This window comes from Dipodomys merriami, unplaced genomic scaffold, assembly GCF_024711535.1.
Source record: "Dipodomys merriami isolate MVZ:Mamm:240054 unplaced genomic scaffold, mDipMer1.0.p SCAF_56, whole genome shotgun sequence".
Classification (NCBI taxonomy): domain Eukaryota; kingdom Metazoa; phylum Chordata; class Mammalia; order Rodentia; family Heteromyidae; genus Dipodomys; species Dipodomys merriami.
In genome coordinates, this window is record NW_027206135.1 from 7,344,404 (window position 1) to 7,361,194 (window position 16,791).

The 16,791-nt window shown below is 45.8% G+C and overlaps 1 protein-coding gene and 1 non-coding gene across 3 annotated transcripts; both read right to left on the reverse strand.

Moving 5' to 3' along the window:
- Window positions 1-3,451: 3,451 nt before the first annotated feature.
- Window positions 3,452-3,584, reverse strand: LOC138812258 (small nucleolar RNA SNORA42/SNORA80 family). Its single transcript, XR_011367576.1, has one exon. It is a non-coding gene; the product is annotated as a small nucleolar RNA SNORA42/SNORA80 family (small nucleolar RNA).
- A 760-nt stretch (window positions 3,585-4,344) lies between these two features.
- On the reverse strand, window positions 4,345-16,149 carry Slamf8 (SLAM family member 8). Of its 2 annotated transcripts, XM_070000049.1 has the most exons (5): window positions 15,992-16,149; window positions 12,764-13,084; window positions 7,904-8,209; window positions 7,716-7,823; window positions 4,345-5,599 (listed from the first exon to the last, which is right to left on the reverse strand). In XM_070000049.1, the coding sequence occupies exons 1-5, from the start codon at window positions 16,140-16,142 to the stop codon at window positions 5,535-5,537; spliced, it is 951 nt and encodes a 316-aa protein (XP_069856150.1). In that variant the 5' UTR covers window positions 16,143-16,149; the 3' UTR covers window positions 4,345-5,534. The 2 variants fall into 2 exon arrangements, with proteins under 2 accessions (XP_069856150.1, XP_069856151.1); XM_070000050.1 differs by lacking the exon at window positions 12,764-13,084 and having other exon boundaries at window positions 15,992-16,031.
- Between the last annotated feature and the right edge of the window lie 642 nt (window positions 16,150-16,791).

Consider the following 16,791-nt stretch of genomic DNA (forward strand, 5'->3'; position numbering starts at 1 on the left):
CGGTAAGAAAGCTGCTCTGGTCCTGAGCACTCCTTTTCTTACCCTCATCTCTAGCCTAGAGTATATTGGGCTGTGGCTCCAAACACGTAGGTCCTCTGGCACATCTGTCTTACCTCTACCTCCTCCCCCTCAAGCTACCTTTACACCTAGGGTGTGTATAGAGAGGATTTGGTCCATTTGGGGTAGGATGAACCCAGGAAGGAAGGTGGGGAATTCCCATGTGGGCAGGAAATTCATGGATCTTGGATTCATGAAGTATAGCTTTCGAGGGGTAGTGAATCTAGAAGGGTGTCCCATTGGCTTCTTGAGGGTGAGCCAGAGGGGGGCCCCTGGAGCCCAGGCTGAGGTAGCGACCTTCTTGCCTTGATGCAGAGGTAGAGCTGCCTCTGTGTGCATGTTCTTCCTGGAATAACTGGGCAGGCAATGGAATAACAGGCATCTGGCTGTGCTTGTCCTTTAGGAATACAGCCTCTGTTAACTGTGTTAACTGCAGCCTGGACTTGGCTGAAGTGTTGGGTGGTCACTGTGGTGTCTGGTAGAAAATTCTTTTTCACGTGAGTGATACTAGGTAATATGGTAGCCTCTATCTCTCTCCTGTACCTCTCATTCTTCCTCCTGGAGTGTCTGTGCCTAAAATTGGTTCTTCCCTTACCACAGTCTCCTATTAAAGGTACCACTGAGTATGAAGATGTGTGCTTAAGTGTGCAGGAAGAGTCCAAGGCGCTGTGTGTGTAATAATGGTTAGCAATTTGCTGGAAATGTCAGGCTATAAGGCTACTGTTATCAACAAGATTTGTGTGTGTGTGTGTGTGTGTGTGTGTGTGTGTGTGTGTGTGTGTGTGTGTGTGTGTGTGTGTGTCTATGGGGGATAACAAATTGTTTTTGAGCAGGAAAAAGAGAGAGAGGGCCAGACTACCAGCAGATTGTGACTGGTGGGATTGCCGCATGATGAGTGTCTAAGCCTGGTGAGGAGGAACACAGTGAGCACCTATTGCTCTTAGCTGGCTGAATGTAGGCAGATGTGGTGGGCCAGTCAGCACACAGGGAGGGGTAGTGGGTAGAGCAAAGACCTTTTCATTTTCTCTCCAGCAAGGCTAAGTTTCAGTGACCTTCCCTGACCTTGATAGTTTTCTAAGGAGCCAGAGCAGCCCTGATGGGGTGGGATGTGAAGGTCAACAGGGTGGGCATATTAGCACTTTGGTCCAGGCATCCCAGCTTGGATCCTAGTTATTTTTTGTTTCTTACATACAAAGAATCTTGATAGATACAAGTCTTTTCCCATTCTTAAATATTCTAAAGAGCACAAACATTTCTTTGGCTGTATATTTTATATTCACTTATTTGGTTTATGTGCTTTTGTTCAGTGTTTTCCTGGTAATGGTATTACTGATGCTTGAGTTACCTCTACCAATCAATGAAAGTTGGAGATCAAGATGAAACTTATTTGCCATTGCTGCCAATCACTTTGTTCTGGAAAGTTCTGACACTTCTTCCAGTCAGCATACCCAGAAAAAAATGCAGACGAAATGAAGGCTGAACATGTCTTCTTTAGCAAAAGCAGGGCTTCTTTCTGATACCCTTGGAGAATCTTTTCATTGGTCTCTTTTATTCTGCTGTATATTCAATCATTATTTCTTTCATTTATAATTAATTTGTAATATCAGGAGGGTCTTATATACTGTTTGGGAAGCAATGTGAATTGGTCTCATCTTGCCTCCCAACTTTAATTGATTCATAGAGGTAGCTTGAACATTGCAGCTGGTCTCTTCAGGAAAAGTGTCATAATTAATTAGCCACATCTGACATGGCGCTGGAAGGCAGATTCTGGATATATGTGCCATATACTTGTCATTCCGAATGCAGCATCCTTCCTAATAGTTAACGTGTCCAGTGTATGATCTTGCTCTGAGATTATGTCTGCTTAAGCACATTCATTGAAACAGCTCATTTCATATTTGGCTTTCTTTATCTGTTAATGGTCCTTCCCTGGTCGTCTGGTGCAATGTGAGGAGCTGCTGGATTGAATTATACAACCTAGAGCTAATTCTGACTTTATTCTAATTATATCCATCTGGGGAGTAACATCTCTGGGGGCTCAGCTTTCCATCCAAGAAATGAAAGCCTTGAACTAAATAACCAAGAAGTTTCCTCACAGCTCAAATACACTGTTACTTATATGAGCCAATCTCTGTCTTTTAGTGGCATGCTTCAATGACCTTAGTTATACAGTCTGGGCTTAGGTGATAGCCCTTCAAATATTTGCAATCATGTCCCTTTGAGCTTTTTGGTCCAAAGTAAACATGACCAGTTTCTTTAATCACTGCTTATGAGAAAGGGCTCTGGATTTTTCACCATTCTGGTCATATACCAGTATCCTCCTGAAAGTATGACAACCCACAACCTCCTGGTTATCCATGTGTGGAGCCTGTCCCTGCTGGCAAATAATGCTGCCCAAGAATCTGTGTATGATTGTGTTTTGTAGTTTCCCATCCTTTCTTCCAGGCTGCCTGCAGAATAGATGCAAGGAGCCATGTTGTCAAATCTGGAAAGGGGAGGTTCTTCTCTAGAAATCAGTAAGCAATCCAAGAGTGGATTTCAGAACAGGTATGATTTCTTCATAAATTTAGAAGATTCACCAAAGATGCCTTTAATTTTCACAGCAGTTTCTTTCTTCTGCCTCCTCCTTTTTTTGACCTCCAGGTTCTCTCCAATCTGTCTGTTCCCCTCCCTATTTGAGCCAATCACATCACACGACCCCATGACCCTAGTAGCTCTTGAGTTTGTCCTTTGCACAAAAGAACAGGTGTAAGGGCTGTTTGTTTAAGGAAAATAAAATGGAAAAAAGAAAAGCAAAAACAGATTTGGGGAGGGCTCTAATCTGACTGTAAATCTACTGGAAACGAGGGTGCAAACGTTATTCTGGTAAAGTATGACACCCTGATTGATCAGGGTGTCAACATCCAAAACCCAAGGAACGGATGAGCTGAAGACCATGAACTTGCATATGCTGCAGCCCTAGGACATTGGTCTGTATCTTCATCTCTTCACCCTCCCCTTGCTTGGACCCTCCATCTTGGTCTTTATTCTTTGACCCTGCTCCTGCTTAGGGCCTTTGCATTTTCTGGCCTCTCCATGTGAAGGACTCTTGGTCACTGCATGGCTCACTCATTCATTTTCCTGGGCCCTGGTTCCAATGTCACCTCTTTAGAAACTGTCTTCCAATCACTTTATTTAAGATGAACCCCCTCTTCAAACACTTCTTCCCCAGCCCTTTCTCAACAGAACCTATCAGCACTGAACAAAGACTTAATACCTTATTTACATGACCTCGCTCATAAACTCCATGAAGGCCAGAGCTTTGCTGTTCCTCTCAGAATATGCAGAACCTGCAGTTTATATCTGTGATGACATAACTTTTCATTCATATTTTTTTTCTTTTTCTGTTCTTTTCCTCTATGCAACCCCTTTCTGTGCCAGTAGCCCACCGGTAGAGGCCAGGCAATGGTTCAGGACCACAGTTTGCTCTGGCAAGGGACACTATGAAAGGCCCACAGGGACAGGCCTGCCATAAATCCAACCCATGCATGATGACATAGCTTTTAAGACACTAATCTCAATGCTTATTAGCACAATTATTGGTGTTACAGGAGCATTTTGTGATGTTCAATAGCAAGCTAGTAAGTCTCCTAGTTGACAAGTGAGTCGCTGGGGATGGGAATATCAGTTGATTTGTGCAGTACGGGCCTGTTCAGAGGCAACTCACAGCAAAACCAACCACTGTCTATACAAAGTTGTCAAGAGTCACCGTGTGCAGGGGAACACTGTAGCCTCCATTCAGAGGAAAGATTAGACAGGAAGGGAAGAAAGGGGCAGTGGTGCATGCTTTTTGTTTCTTTATAGAATCACCAAAACTTATTGCTAGACCTTGGGCTTTCTTTCTCCTATCATTTTTAAGGCTAGGCCAGTTTTGCGTACTTGGGTGATCTGGCATGAGGAACGCCTCTAGGTGGCAGGTCAGGGCAGCACAAGCTGCTAGGCTGAGTGGGCATATATGTTGTGCAGGTAAACTTGGCAGGGGAAGGTGATAGGAAAGAAGTGGGCCCAGAAGAGGGATAAGCATGAGTTAAACCAAGGACCAACAAGGAACTCTCAAGCGAGCCCGGAGAGGAAATCTAGGAGCAGTGGAGATGTGAATCTGGAATTCAATTCTGCAAATTATTTGTCCAAGGTGAGTGACTCTCCAGGCACGGGGGGGAAAGAGGGAAGGTCCTATAGCAGGATTGACATCCTAGGTGAAGAGACTGAAGCCACCTGTGAACATACCCAAAATCTACTGCTGTTTCATCAAGAACGTCTTTATTATTGAGACTTGAGTGAGGCCCTGGAATACAACCTGGTTACATTGGGTGGGAATAACTGTGAACCTAATTAGTCACTTGTTCTTAAGGGTAAATTTCACTCATCAAGTTTTTTCCCCCTCCAGTGGCAATAATAGCTTAGACTTGTTTTCAACCAGAATTAGTCAATGGCAGAATGCATTTTCTAAAGATGGCCACAATAATCTTTTCTGTCCCATGTGTCAAAATGACCTTGATGATCCTGTTGAGTGATGGGGTCTTGTCTCTTCCTTACACTTGGCTGGCTCTTCTGCATCTAAAAATGAATGTGGCAGATTCTCAAATACCTTGGCACCCTTCCCCTCCATAATTTTCCTCTTTTGTAGTAGCTTCCTCTCCCAGTCTCAGACAAAAAAAAAAGACTTGCCATGAACTCAGCTGCTTTTCTTGAAGATATACAAGAGTTTCTTGTTGGCAGAGGCATATTTAGTCATCTTTTTCAGGTCACTGTGCTTGAGAGTAAAGGAAAAACCTCAGATACCATCCTCACATCATGCAGGTGACAAGATCAGTGGAAATGGCAAAGATGTCTATATACAAAGTATTACCAGGAAAATGGCTTCCATTCCAACTGTGGGATGTCAGTCATTCTAGGTTATCCGTAACTACCATTTACCTTTGAGAGACCATGAACTCAGATAACCTCAAAGACCTTCAGGTCCAAAAGATAAGGCCCTGTCTCCCACCTCTGAATTTTATTTATTCTAGGCCTTGCTTCTTGACAATACTTTGATTCACTGGTCATGGGTGATTTACTTTCTCTGAAGTTCCATCACCTGATGTTGTTTAGAGAGTAGGATTCAGGCCGGAAGCAATTACTTGGTGCCAGTTGGGCAATACTTTTATGTATGGTAGAGGAGCAAATGTCTCAAGTACTCAAATCTGTGGATCTTGGAGAACCTAGGGTGTTTTTTCAAGGAGCATCCTATTAGCCCATCCTGTCCACCGGACAGCCAAGGAAGGGCTGAGTTTGTTCAGGTGCTGTTTATCCTCCCAGTATGCTGGCTGTCCAGTTTGATCCTGAGAGGCAGGACTGGAAGTTTCCAGGCACTAGCCATGTCCCAGAGCATCAAGCGTCGGGGCAGGGAAGCTCTCCATGATCCAGGTCTCAGCTTGTGTTGTTCTTCATGGCACATCCTACACAACAGGGTTCTCTGTCTCGGGAGCCACTTCATCAGTGCAGACATCCGTCTTCCTTTTCCCTGGTAATGACAAAGTGCCAGGAGTTACCTTTTCAATGTTTAGCATTTTGGCATTCTTGGTCTGGCCGCTGAATCTATGTGTGCTAATGCAGTAAGCTCAGGCAAAGGAATATCTCTCCTTATCCTCCAAAATCTGGGGGTGGGTGGGGGAGGAGATTCTTTAAAAAGAGGAGTTCTTTCTAATGTCTTCCTGTGCTATAGATATGGCTTACAGAAGGTATAGAGAGGGCTGTGATGGGCCTGGTAAGTAATCAGAAGCCACATGGCAGAATTAAGACCAGCATGTGATCCCTTGTGTGTAGATCCTTTCTACTATCCCAGGTGGTTGGGTCCTCTCTGTCCCTTCTCAGGGGCCAAAGCTACTCTTTTATGAACCTTGAAACATACAGTCTGAGACCATTGGTACAAAATATCCAGAGCAGACAAATGTGTATGATTAAAAGTAGATCAGTGGTTGTCCAGGGTTGTGGGAGGCATGGGAGGATTTGGGAGGTATTTGCTAAGTGGTCATAGAATTTTTTTTTAAGTGGGCAATGGGAATGTTTTAAAGTTGGTTGTGGTATTGGATGTACAACTCTGTAAATATGCTAAAAGTTATTGAGGTGTACACTTTATAAATAGATGGATTATAAAGTGTGTAACATTTACCTTAATAAGGGTTTGTTGTTGTTGTTGGTCATAGCCTTTGAACTCAAGGCCTGCTCAGGATTTTCTTGCCTGGGCTGACTTTGAACTGTGATTCTCAGATCTCAGCCTCCTGAGTGAGTAGCTAGGATTATAGGTATGAGCCACTGGCACCCGGGGCTAATAAGGTTGATTTTAAAGAGCTGTTCTTGGGCTGGGAATGTGGCTTAGTGATAGAGTGTTTGCCTAGCATGAATGAAGCCTTGGGTTTGATTCCTCAGTACCACATAAACAGGAAAAGCCAAAAGTGGCGCTGTGGTTCAAGTGATACAGTGCTAGCCTTCAGCACAGAGAGGCTCAGGGATAGAGCCCAGGCCATGAGTTCAAGCCCCAGGACTGGCAAAATAAATAAGTAAGTAAATAAATAAATAGCTGTTCTTCTCTTGGAATCTACCTTCTTTCTGTAAATAAATACTGGAGACTCTCAGGGGCAAAGGGCTAGGGTCAGATGCTATGCCTGTAGACAGAGCCTGTAGGAGGAGTGCAGTCTAAGCTGCCACCAGCTCTCCCTGTCCCCTGGGAAGAATATCAGCAATCATGCACTCTTTGCCTCCATGCTTAGTCGATGTGCCAAGATGCTGGCTTTCCAGGACACATTCACTGTAGTGAGCTCTCAGTGCTTCTTTGCTGATCCAGGGACCAGCAAGCTCAAACAGTTAGATGTAAAAGCAGCCACAGAGCCTAGGTCAGTCCAGTCAGTTTTTCAGGGACAGGGCGTCTGGGAGCAGAGAGAAAGCTAAGCTGGGTGCAGGACTCAGTGTTGTCACCTGATCTCAGATTTCCCCCCACCCCCCCTTTTTTTTTAAAGGTGGCACTGCCAGGCATCGTCCATGGAAGGGACTTCTCTCAGAGAGACACTTTCTAAGAATGGTAGGCAAGGAGAGGTTGTGAGTCCTTGGTACTTTTTCTCAATACATATTTATCAATCTTAGTTATATTTTATGGATCACTGAGTTCTAGGCACCACTGGTAATGCCCCATGGTGGCCTAGCCTTTGCCTTAAAGTGACCAGAATTCAGCAAGGGAGTGTCATTAGCTCTGTGATCAGGATAAACAACTGAAATTAAAGAAAGTCTGCACCTAGCTGTGGGTATATGGAGGAGGCTTCCTGGAGCAGGCTAACTTTGAAGATTTAAGCCAAATAGAAAAGGGGAATTGAGAGGAAACTCCCAGTCAGATGGAATAGAATGTGCAAAGGCCCAAAGATGTGTAGGAGAGTATGTCATTTGTAGAGTGTTGAAAGAAAACTTTACATAGTTCAGTCTACTTGAACAACGAATGAGATGAAGAGGGCCAAGAGACAAGGCAGGAGAGGTGAAGGGAATAGGTCATCTGGAGCCTAACATAAACATGGAAGAAGGTTCAACCCAAGCTTCCTACCCAGCAGATTTACCTCCTTCCCCATCTCCTGCACCTGCTGGATTCCTCTTACCTGAGCAGGGGCCACAGTGCCATACTGAGAAGAGACCAACCAGGATCAGGAGCAGCGAGACTGGTACCACCACCAGTAGCACATCCTTGTAGGAGGTCTTCCCTGATGCTGGACACAGAAGGGTTGGGTCAGGGGTGGACCCAATGCTTCACCCTCCCTCCATCATTGATCCCTGGCCCCTGGCATACCTGTCTCATGGTTGCAGCTCTTCCAAGGGGTGACTGTGGCCACACCCCAGCTGACAGGGTTGGAGATGATACAGGAATAAGCCACATCCTTGTCTCTCAGTCCTACCGAAATACTTAGCACCTGTCCCTCTGTGAAGAGGCTGTGTGGTTCAACATCAAGGTCCATTGTCCCTTCTCGTCGCCAGCTATAGGTTATGTCACTGATGTTGGGACCCAAGCAGGACAGGAAGACCTGGCAGATGTTAGAGGGCTGAGTATCCCCTGTTACAGCAACGAACACCTGAACTGTGGGCCTTGGTACTGCATCTGGGCAAGAACAGCAGAGCAGATAGTCATTACAAGGATGCTGGGCCCACCAGACAGAAGCTGAATTTTAGGCCAATATCCAGACCCTTTGTGAACTGATTCCCTCCAGTGTCTCCTCCTTCTGACACTCATTAATTTGCAACTCTCCTAAGCTTGTGATGCTGTTTCAGATCTTTCATGCTTCTTTGTAGTTCATTGGCACACATAAATGATTTCTCTCTCTGTCCTCCTAAAGAGCTCCTATGTAATCTTCAAGACCCAGCTTGGACATATTAAAGTCATTAAAGTCTAAATTGTGAAATTTTCCCTGTTATTTCAGGAATGGCTGTTTTAGCTTTCTAAGCAATCAACAAGAGATAACAAACACTTATTAATTCAGGCAAGAAAACACATCCCTGGGGATTTGGAGTTTATAGTTTAGTAAGAAAGACAGATCCTGACAAATGACTATGAATAGCTAAAAGAGAATAATGAGAAGGGTACAGGACAATATGCTTTTAAGGAGCTCAGAGGGAGTGGCTCTTTTGTTATCTCAATAACCTTAGCAGCCTAGTGTCAGAAAATAGGTGTTCAATACCTAGGCCACTGAGCAAATTGGTGTCCTGGTGCCCTAAGCAGTGCCTTCCTCATTGCTATAGAGATTGATGAGTAAATCTGAATCTCTGTGGCAATGGGGCCAGTGGGAGAGCATTACAATGTCAACGGGAGTGCTCAGTGTCTGACAGCATTCCAGAGTCAAGCAGAGTAAAACCTCCTTAATGCCAGCTCAGTCTGGTGGGATTTGTGATATGAAAAAGGAAATGATTTGCTGGGCATACTAATAGTATAAACAAAGATTACAGGGGGGATATTTACACCACTTAGAAGGACACTTGGCTTCCAAACACGATCAGGCGCAGTAGAAACACCCATCGACATGTCTCGTAACTGATCTGCTAATTCACATCATTCTTATCTATTGTCAAAGCAGAGCTCCTAAGGATGGCTGCTTGGCAGCTTCCTGCAATTAGTTCTAATCACGCTATGTATTTGGAAGCAATAAAACAGCAATTTCCTTAAAATCTGTAATTCAGATACTGAGAACAAGGCATTTTAGAGCTTAGCGGTGTGGGTGCTGTGTGTATTGTCACATTCAATGTCCTCATTTAACACATGCAGCAGCTGAGAATCACAAGGGGGGAGGGGCTGCAGGGCTTCCATGGTTGTGGGGGTTAGTCACTGTACAAGGGCTCAGGCTAGAGGGTTGGGGTGGGGTGGGGTGTGTGTGCTGAAATCCAGCCAGCATTCTGCTTGCCAAGATGTGCAGCCTGGCTCAGGGCTTTGTGTATCCAGGAGGGCATCCTCTCATTGCACATCTGTACTGTGAATGGGCCCCCCAGGGCGGCCTGATAACTGTCTCTGAGAGTTCAAGATGCCTCTCTGGTTTGCTTATAGCCTTCCTTTCCTCTGCTTCCTTTTTTCAGTTGCTATCCCTACTTTCCATTCTTGATTGATTGATATTGCGTGTGTGTGTGTGTGTGTGTGTGTGTGTGTGTGTGTGTGTTTTATACCAGTACTGGGGCTTGAACTAAGGACCTTAGTTTTTTTGCTTAAGGCTGGCACAGTATCATTTGAACCACAGCTCCATGTTTGGCTTTTTGGTGGTTAATTGAAGATAGAAGTCTCATGACTTTTCCTTCCTGGGTAGGCTTTGAACTATGATCCTCAGATCTCAACCTTCTGAGTAGCTAGGATTACAGGTGTGAGCCCATCAGCACTGGGACCTACTATCCATTTGGATTTTTCTTCTTTTTTCTATTCATATTTTGGTCCACTATTTCCACTGAAATTGTGGTTTAGGAATCCCTCTCATCTCTTCCCTAAGCCATTAGAGAGATAAATGAGACTAAAAGACATTTTTTTTTTAATCTGTCATGGGGTTTGAACTCTGGGCCTAGATGCTGTCCCTGTGCCCTGTGCTCTAAGCTCAAGGGAAGAACTCTACCTCTTGAGCCACAGCGCCACTTCCAGTTTTCTAGTGGTTTATTGGAGATCAGAGTCTCACAGACTTTTCTGCCCAGGCTGGCTTTGAACCACGATCCTCAGATCTCAGCCTCCTGAGTAGCTAGGATTACAGGTGTGAGCCATTGGTGCCTGGCATTTTTTTTTTTTTTGACTAGCAGAAATGTGTAGAGACAGTGGAGGAATGGAAGGGGGCGGTGGCGGAGTGGAAGGGGGCAGTGGAGAAATGGAAGGGGGCAGTGAAGGAGGGTTTGTTGCAGAACAAAGCCCACTCTGCTCCTGGATAACTCAGTTATTCCAGCTGCAAGGGATAAAAGCAGCAGCAGAGACCACCCTGGAAGATCAAGTGAAGCAGAAAATCTGCTTAATGGGATCCTGCCAACCCAGAAGAACATGAAAAATAAAAGCAGTTGTTTTTTAGCTCTTAAGTTTTTTTTTTTTTTTATTTTTGTTTTGGTTAGTTGTGGGACTTGAACTTTGGGCCTGGGTGCTGTCTCTGAGCTTTTCAGCTCAAAGTGAGTACGCTATCACTTTAGCCACCGTGCCACTTCCAGTTTTCTGGTGGTTAATTGGAGTCTCACGGCTTTTCCTGCCTGGGCTGTCTTTAACCGTAATCCTCAGATCTCAGCCTTCTGAGTAGCTAGGAATACAGGTGTGAGCCACCAGTGCCTGGCTAGCTCTTAAGTTTTGAGATACTTTGTTTTGTAATGATGAATGACAGTGAATCCAGGGATAGCATCTACTTAAAATGTCTCTAAAAATAAACCACCTCTTTTAACAAAAACAGGGCTACATTCAATGCACAGATATGAAAATGGAGCCAGATAACTTGAGGGGATGGGTAGAGAGACATTGATAGAAGGCGTATCCTTAACAAGGTACATTATCCTCATAAATGGACACATTGAATTTGTCCAACTACTTAAAGATAATAAAATTAAAAACAAATAAAATAAGTCAAAAATAAAAAGAAATGCAGGGCTGAGAGTATAGACCAGTGGTACAGTCCATACATACTCAGCAAGTACAAGCTCTATTGTCAATCTCTAGCACTCAAACAACAGTAGCAGCACCAACAACCACACACACAAGAACCCCAACAACCTTGGCCGGGCATAGTGGCTCATGCCTAGCTAGGTGTAGGTGTAGTACACACGTAGCGGAGTGTAGTGGCTCACGCCTGTAATCCTAGCTACTCAGGAGGCTGAGATCTGAGGATTGTGGTTCAAAGCCAGCCCAGGCAGGAAAGGCTGTGAGATTCTTATCTCCAATAAACCACTCAGAAAACCGGAAGTGGTGCTGTGGCTCAAGTGGTAGAGTGCTAGCCTTGAGCTGAAGAGCTGAGGGACAGTGCCTAGGCCCAGAGTTCAAGCCCCATGACCAAAAAACCCCTAAAAACAAAAACAAAAAACCCCCAACAACCAAACTAAAGAGAAATACACACCCAAAATTGTGGTATAATTATAGTAAAAGTTGACTCTAATTTATAAATAGAAACTGTTATGTTGTAATTTATATTTTAATTAGAAGTGGTTTTTTTTTTTCTTGGGTCCGGTCATGGGGCCTGAACTCTGGGCCTGGGCGCTGTCCCTCAGCTCTTCAGCTCAAGGCTAGCGCTCTACCACTGAGCCACAGCGCCACTTCTGGCTTTTTTTTTCTTTTTGCTTATGTGGTGCTGAGGAATCGAACCCAGGGCCTCATGCATGCAAGGCAAGCGCTCTGCCACTGAGCTACCTTCTCAGCCCCTAGAAGTGTTTTTTTTAAAACTAGGAAATAAAAAACATGCTGAGGCTGGGGTAAGGACCACAAAGGGAAGGTGCCCAAAAGGAGGGAAGAGGTGAACAAATGTAGCCATTATGTCCATGGAAGATTATGCAAACATTGAACTCTGTAGTTGGAGGGTAAGGATGGGAGTGGGAAAAATGGGGGAGAGTGATGGAAGGGTTGGCATTGGTGAAGATGGATTGTTCTACATAACCTGACATATAGAATTGTTACCTCTTTGTACAACTACTTAATAATAAAACTAAAAATTTTTTTGGTGTTGCTGGGGTTTGAACTCAGAGCCTTGCATTTAGTGGCAATGTTAAATATGTAACACTTTCCTTTTTAGTTGTACAGAAAATGATTGCATAACATAATCTATGGCGAGGCATTAGAACAAATGAATAGGAGAGTGCTTAGTATCATTGTATTTCACCTTCATGGTCACTATCCACGGGAATATCATAATGCTTACTTTACAAATGAGAAGGTTGAAGGTCAGGGAGGCTAAGAATTGAATCTGAGGCTGCTAAGCCAAGAACAGATCAAGTGGAGTTCAGATAAGGACAGTGGGATGGCGAAGCTCAGCTGCTCCAGGCAGGCGCTCACGTGGAAGTATCCGGGGAGTTTTCTTCGGTGCGATTGCCAGGGAGCAGCTGTTCCCTGAGTTAGCAACATGATCAGAGACTGAAGTTTTCTGGAACTCACCTCTCCCCAGGTGCCGTGACTCATGATTTCGGATGCTTTGTAGAAGGAGAGGGTCAGGACACCAATGTCACCCACACTCACCGTACACCTTGAGTTGCAGGGTTTGGGTCCAGGCCCGGCCTCCTGTGTCCACCATCAGCACAGAGAAGTTGCCGCTGTCTCCAGACTCCAGGGGCCCAAGTTCCAGGCTGAGGTTACTGTGTAGCTGAGCTCGGCCCAGGAAGCGGGAATGGTACAGAGTCTCCAGGGAGCCCCTGAAGAACGTGGCCAGGAGTTCCTCCGAAGGCCACAGAGATCTCCAGATGGCTTCACGAACTTGAAAATTGGGCGGGTGCTCTACCACCAGCAGCACAGAACCCCCCACCTTGCTCAGCACTTGAGCACAAATAACTTCAATAAGTGCTGGAAGGACAAAGACCCTGGTCAGCCTACCAGTGAATGCTTCTTCTTCTTCTCTCTCTCTCTCCCTCCCTCTCTCCCTCCCTCCCCCCCCCCCTCATGCCCCTGAGCTGCCCTGGAGTGGATAAAGGCCCCTCCACCCACACTCTCTATACTTAAGTTGAGTCTAGGTATTGGGGATAAAACAAGTGGGAAGAGAATTTCATTGTAGTCTATTTATGTTGGTCAAATAGGAAGCCAGACACTGAAGCAAGCAAGTAAAGAGTATGTTAATGGGGGCACAGGTGGATCATGTCTTCAATCCTAGCTACTCAGGGAGTTGAGATCTGGGGATTTAGGTTCAAGGTGGCAGAGTGCCAGCCTTGAGTGACATAGTCAAGTGAGCTTGTGAGGCTGAGTTCAAGCCTCAGTACTGACAGGCCCAGACACAAGGTACGTTAAGTATTGTGACAGGAAAATGAGTTGGTTCTAGGACTAGGAAAACACAGGTAAGGTGATAGGGATTTTCACTTAGCCTTGAGGAGCTGAGAATGGAAGGAGCGGGAATCAACCTGGCTAAGCAATGGCTGCTGGAGGCAGGGATGGGGAGGTGTTTAGGAAGAGGGAAGAGCAGTGGGAGGACCTGGAGGGAGTGTGTGTGTGTAGGAACTGAAAGTGATTCTCTGCAAGGAGAGTAGAAAATGACACTGCAGAGGTGGTAGGAGCCAGATTGTGCTGAGCCCCGAAAGCTGCATTGGACTTGGGGCTTTTATCCTTAGAGCAATGTGTGTGTGCATGGTGTGGTGTGTAGGGGTGGGGTGGGGTGGGGTGGGGGGAAGTGGGTGGGGGGGGAGGGGGGAGTTGCATCTTAGATGGGCTTTAAGCAGTAGAGCGACATGATTAGATGCATGGTTGGGAAGATCACTCCAGCCAGGGGTATAGAGAATGCATCCAAGACTGAGGCTGTTTATATTAATCCAAGGGGGGGGGATGGAAACTTGACCCTGGGGAAGGAGCCTCAGGAGAAGTGGGACCAACCAAGAGATTACTAATCCTAATTGGAAGGATTTAGTAATAGATTAGATCTGGAGAGTACAGGAGGCAAAGGAATAGAGATGGCTCCTAGATCCTTGGGACCCATTGGTCCCAAAGTCCCAGCACTGTGAGCTGGAACTGGGGGGAAATGCACAGGGGGATGCTTGATTTCTAGGGGGATTGATTTGAGTTTGAGATGTGAAGAAGATATCTCTGCTTGGAATACCCTCCTGATTCCTTCCCTGGCTGATTTCTTCCCATTCTTGAAATTTCCCTGCTTCCTCCAACCTCCCCTATCTCTCACCCCAGGTTACAACTCTTTCTGTGCCAGGCACCAGCACCATGCCTATTGTTATTCTATTAGTATCTGCTTCTGAGTCAGCACCTTCCATCAGACCATGAGCTCTTCGAGGCCAACAACAGTTTATTTCATCCTTGTACTCCCAGTGCCCACCCTGTTTAGGATCAGGTTACAGGAGAAACTCTAAATTGTGCTGAATTTGCTGAGGACTGACCCTGTGCCTGACACTGCAGCAGACATGAGGGATAGTGCAGAAGAAAGGCTGACACGTCATGGGCCTCATTGTTGGGAACTTTGTTGAGGATGGGCACTGAACTGGCAACAATAGCTCCAATCCCTCATCCATCTCACATCCCTCTCTAGCCCCAGACATTTCCATCTCGCCTAGACATGGCTTTAGATCTGGTGTTAATACAAAATGCAGACAGAGCATGTAGAGAGAATTGCATTGGATGCCAGTCGAGACCTATGTTCTATTCTGCCCTGGTGTTGACATAAATCAGTTGTGTTACATTCAGTGTATCATCCTCCTTCCCTAAGCTTCAGTGGTCTTGCCTATAAAACGTGGGGCCTGTATTGGATCATATTTACTCATCTCTTGCCCCAAAGAACCTAAAATTATTTAAGGGCTAGGTATATTGTCCAATATCCCTATGGTTAGATCATCTGTTTAGTGTGCAGGAAAAGCAATAATTATTTTTTCAAAAAGTCCACATGTTCAGTGTCTAATTCCAAGTACATATCCAATGACTTAAAAGGTTTTAAGGATCTTTTAACAACTATAAAGTGTCACTTCCCACACACATTTAGAAATGCTGAAGAAACCTGAAGGGCTTTTAGAACACCCAGAGCCAGAAACTCAGGCAGGGATGATGGGCAAAACAACAGGTGTGTCTCTGATAGAAACAGTAGCATTGTGGCCTTTGCTATATATCATGTGACTCCCATCCCTCAGCCTGCAGGGGCTGACACTTGTTGATAGAGAGGGAAAGTCAGGCATCAGCCTGATGGCGGGATTTGCCCAGTGCAGAAGAGGCCCCTTAACTCAGCCATTTCAACGTCTCGTTGTTGTCAGCCATTCTCAAGTCCATAGGAACCATACTGAAACCTGCTTTGATTTCTCCTTCCTACTTAATATCCACCCTCCCCTTGCACAGGCTCCAGAGAGGGACCCTAGTGTTCCCACAGACTGCCGAGAACACACTTCTTAGATCATAAGGAATTCTGCTCCCGCTCTCCAGGCCTTCTTCTCTCCCCAGACTATATGTAGAATTCCCACGTGCTACCAATACCACAGCCTCCCAACCTTCTCTCCGGATCAGCAGTGCTCCTGGTTTGCTCCTAATTTTCCTGGGCCACATGACTTGGGGCATAGACGCTTCTAGTGCTGCAACCTCCTCCCATCCAGTATTCTCGCGTCCCGTGTTGTATCCACTAGCTTGAAATGTTGCCCCAAAACTTGCTTCACTCTCCTCTTCTCCCCCCGAGCTCCTGGGTTCTCATCTGGCTTGGTGGTAGTGGTAGGTAGGGCTGCTCAGGGGTCTGAAAGGGGCCTTCAGCACTCTGAGGATAGGCTGTCCACCTCCCCCACTTACCTTCCCAGAGAAGCAGACCCCAGAGAGACCACATGGCCATTTTCTTCCTCCAGAGAGGCAGGCAAACTCCCTTGACAACCCAACTCCAGAACATTGCGGGGCCAAGGCGGATGCACGGGAACAGCTGTGGTCTTCTTCTGGAAAGTCCCATATTAGGAAGGAGGAATCTTGACTCAGAACAAGATACCCCGAAAGTGAAAACATCCACAGTAAAGTGGAAGTTGGCAGCAGGCTTCCTTGGACCTTGCTGGGGTTTTGAGAGCAGATTCTTGTAAGTCAGCCTCTTTCCTGTGCACATGGCTGGACGATGCATAGTGATATGCACACCTACACAGCCCACGTGCTGCTCGATCACTGTCACCAGGCCTCACTGCATCCAGCCCTGCCCAGTTCTGTCCGGGCCTTCCCTACAGCCACAGAGAGCCTTCTGAGTTGCAGTGCTGACCAAATCACTTCCCCTCTGCTGGAGAGTTCTCTCTTGGCTTCCTGTTGCTCTTGGGATAAAGACTGAACTCTCAGCTCAGCACGCGAGGCTTTGGTATACCTATTCTGCTTTCTGGCTGTCTCATCCAGAATGATCTCTTTTCAGAATCACCTACTTGTTCCTCCACCAGGCATGAATGGGGTTCCATTTATCCTTGCAGACCTGGTTCAGCTTTGAGCCCAGCCAGGTTGTCATTGAACACTTCCTGATCTCAAGGGGAGTGAGAACTGCTCCCGCTCTGTTCCTTTGTGTGTACAGATTCTTCTCTCATTGCCCTCAGCATATCACCATGGCAGTTTTCTGATGTTCGCTGGTT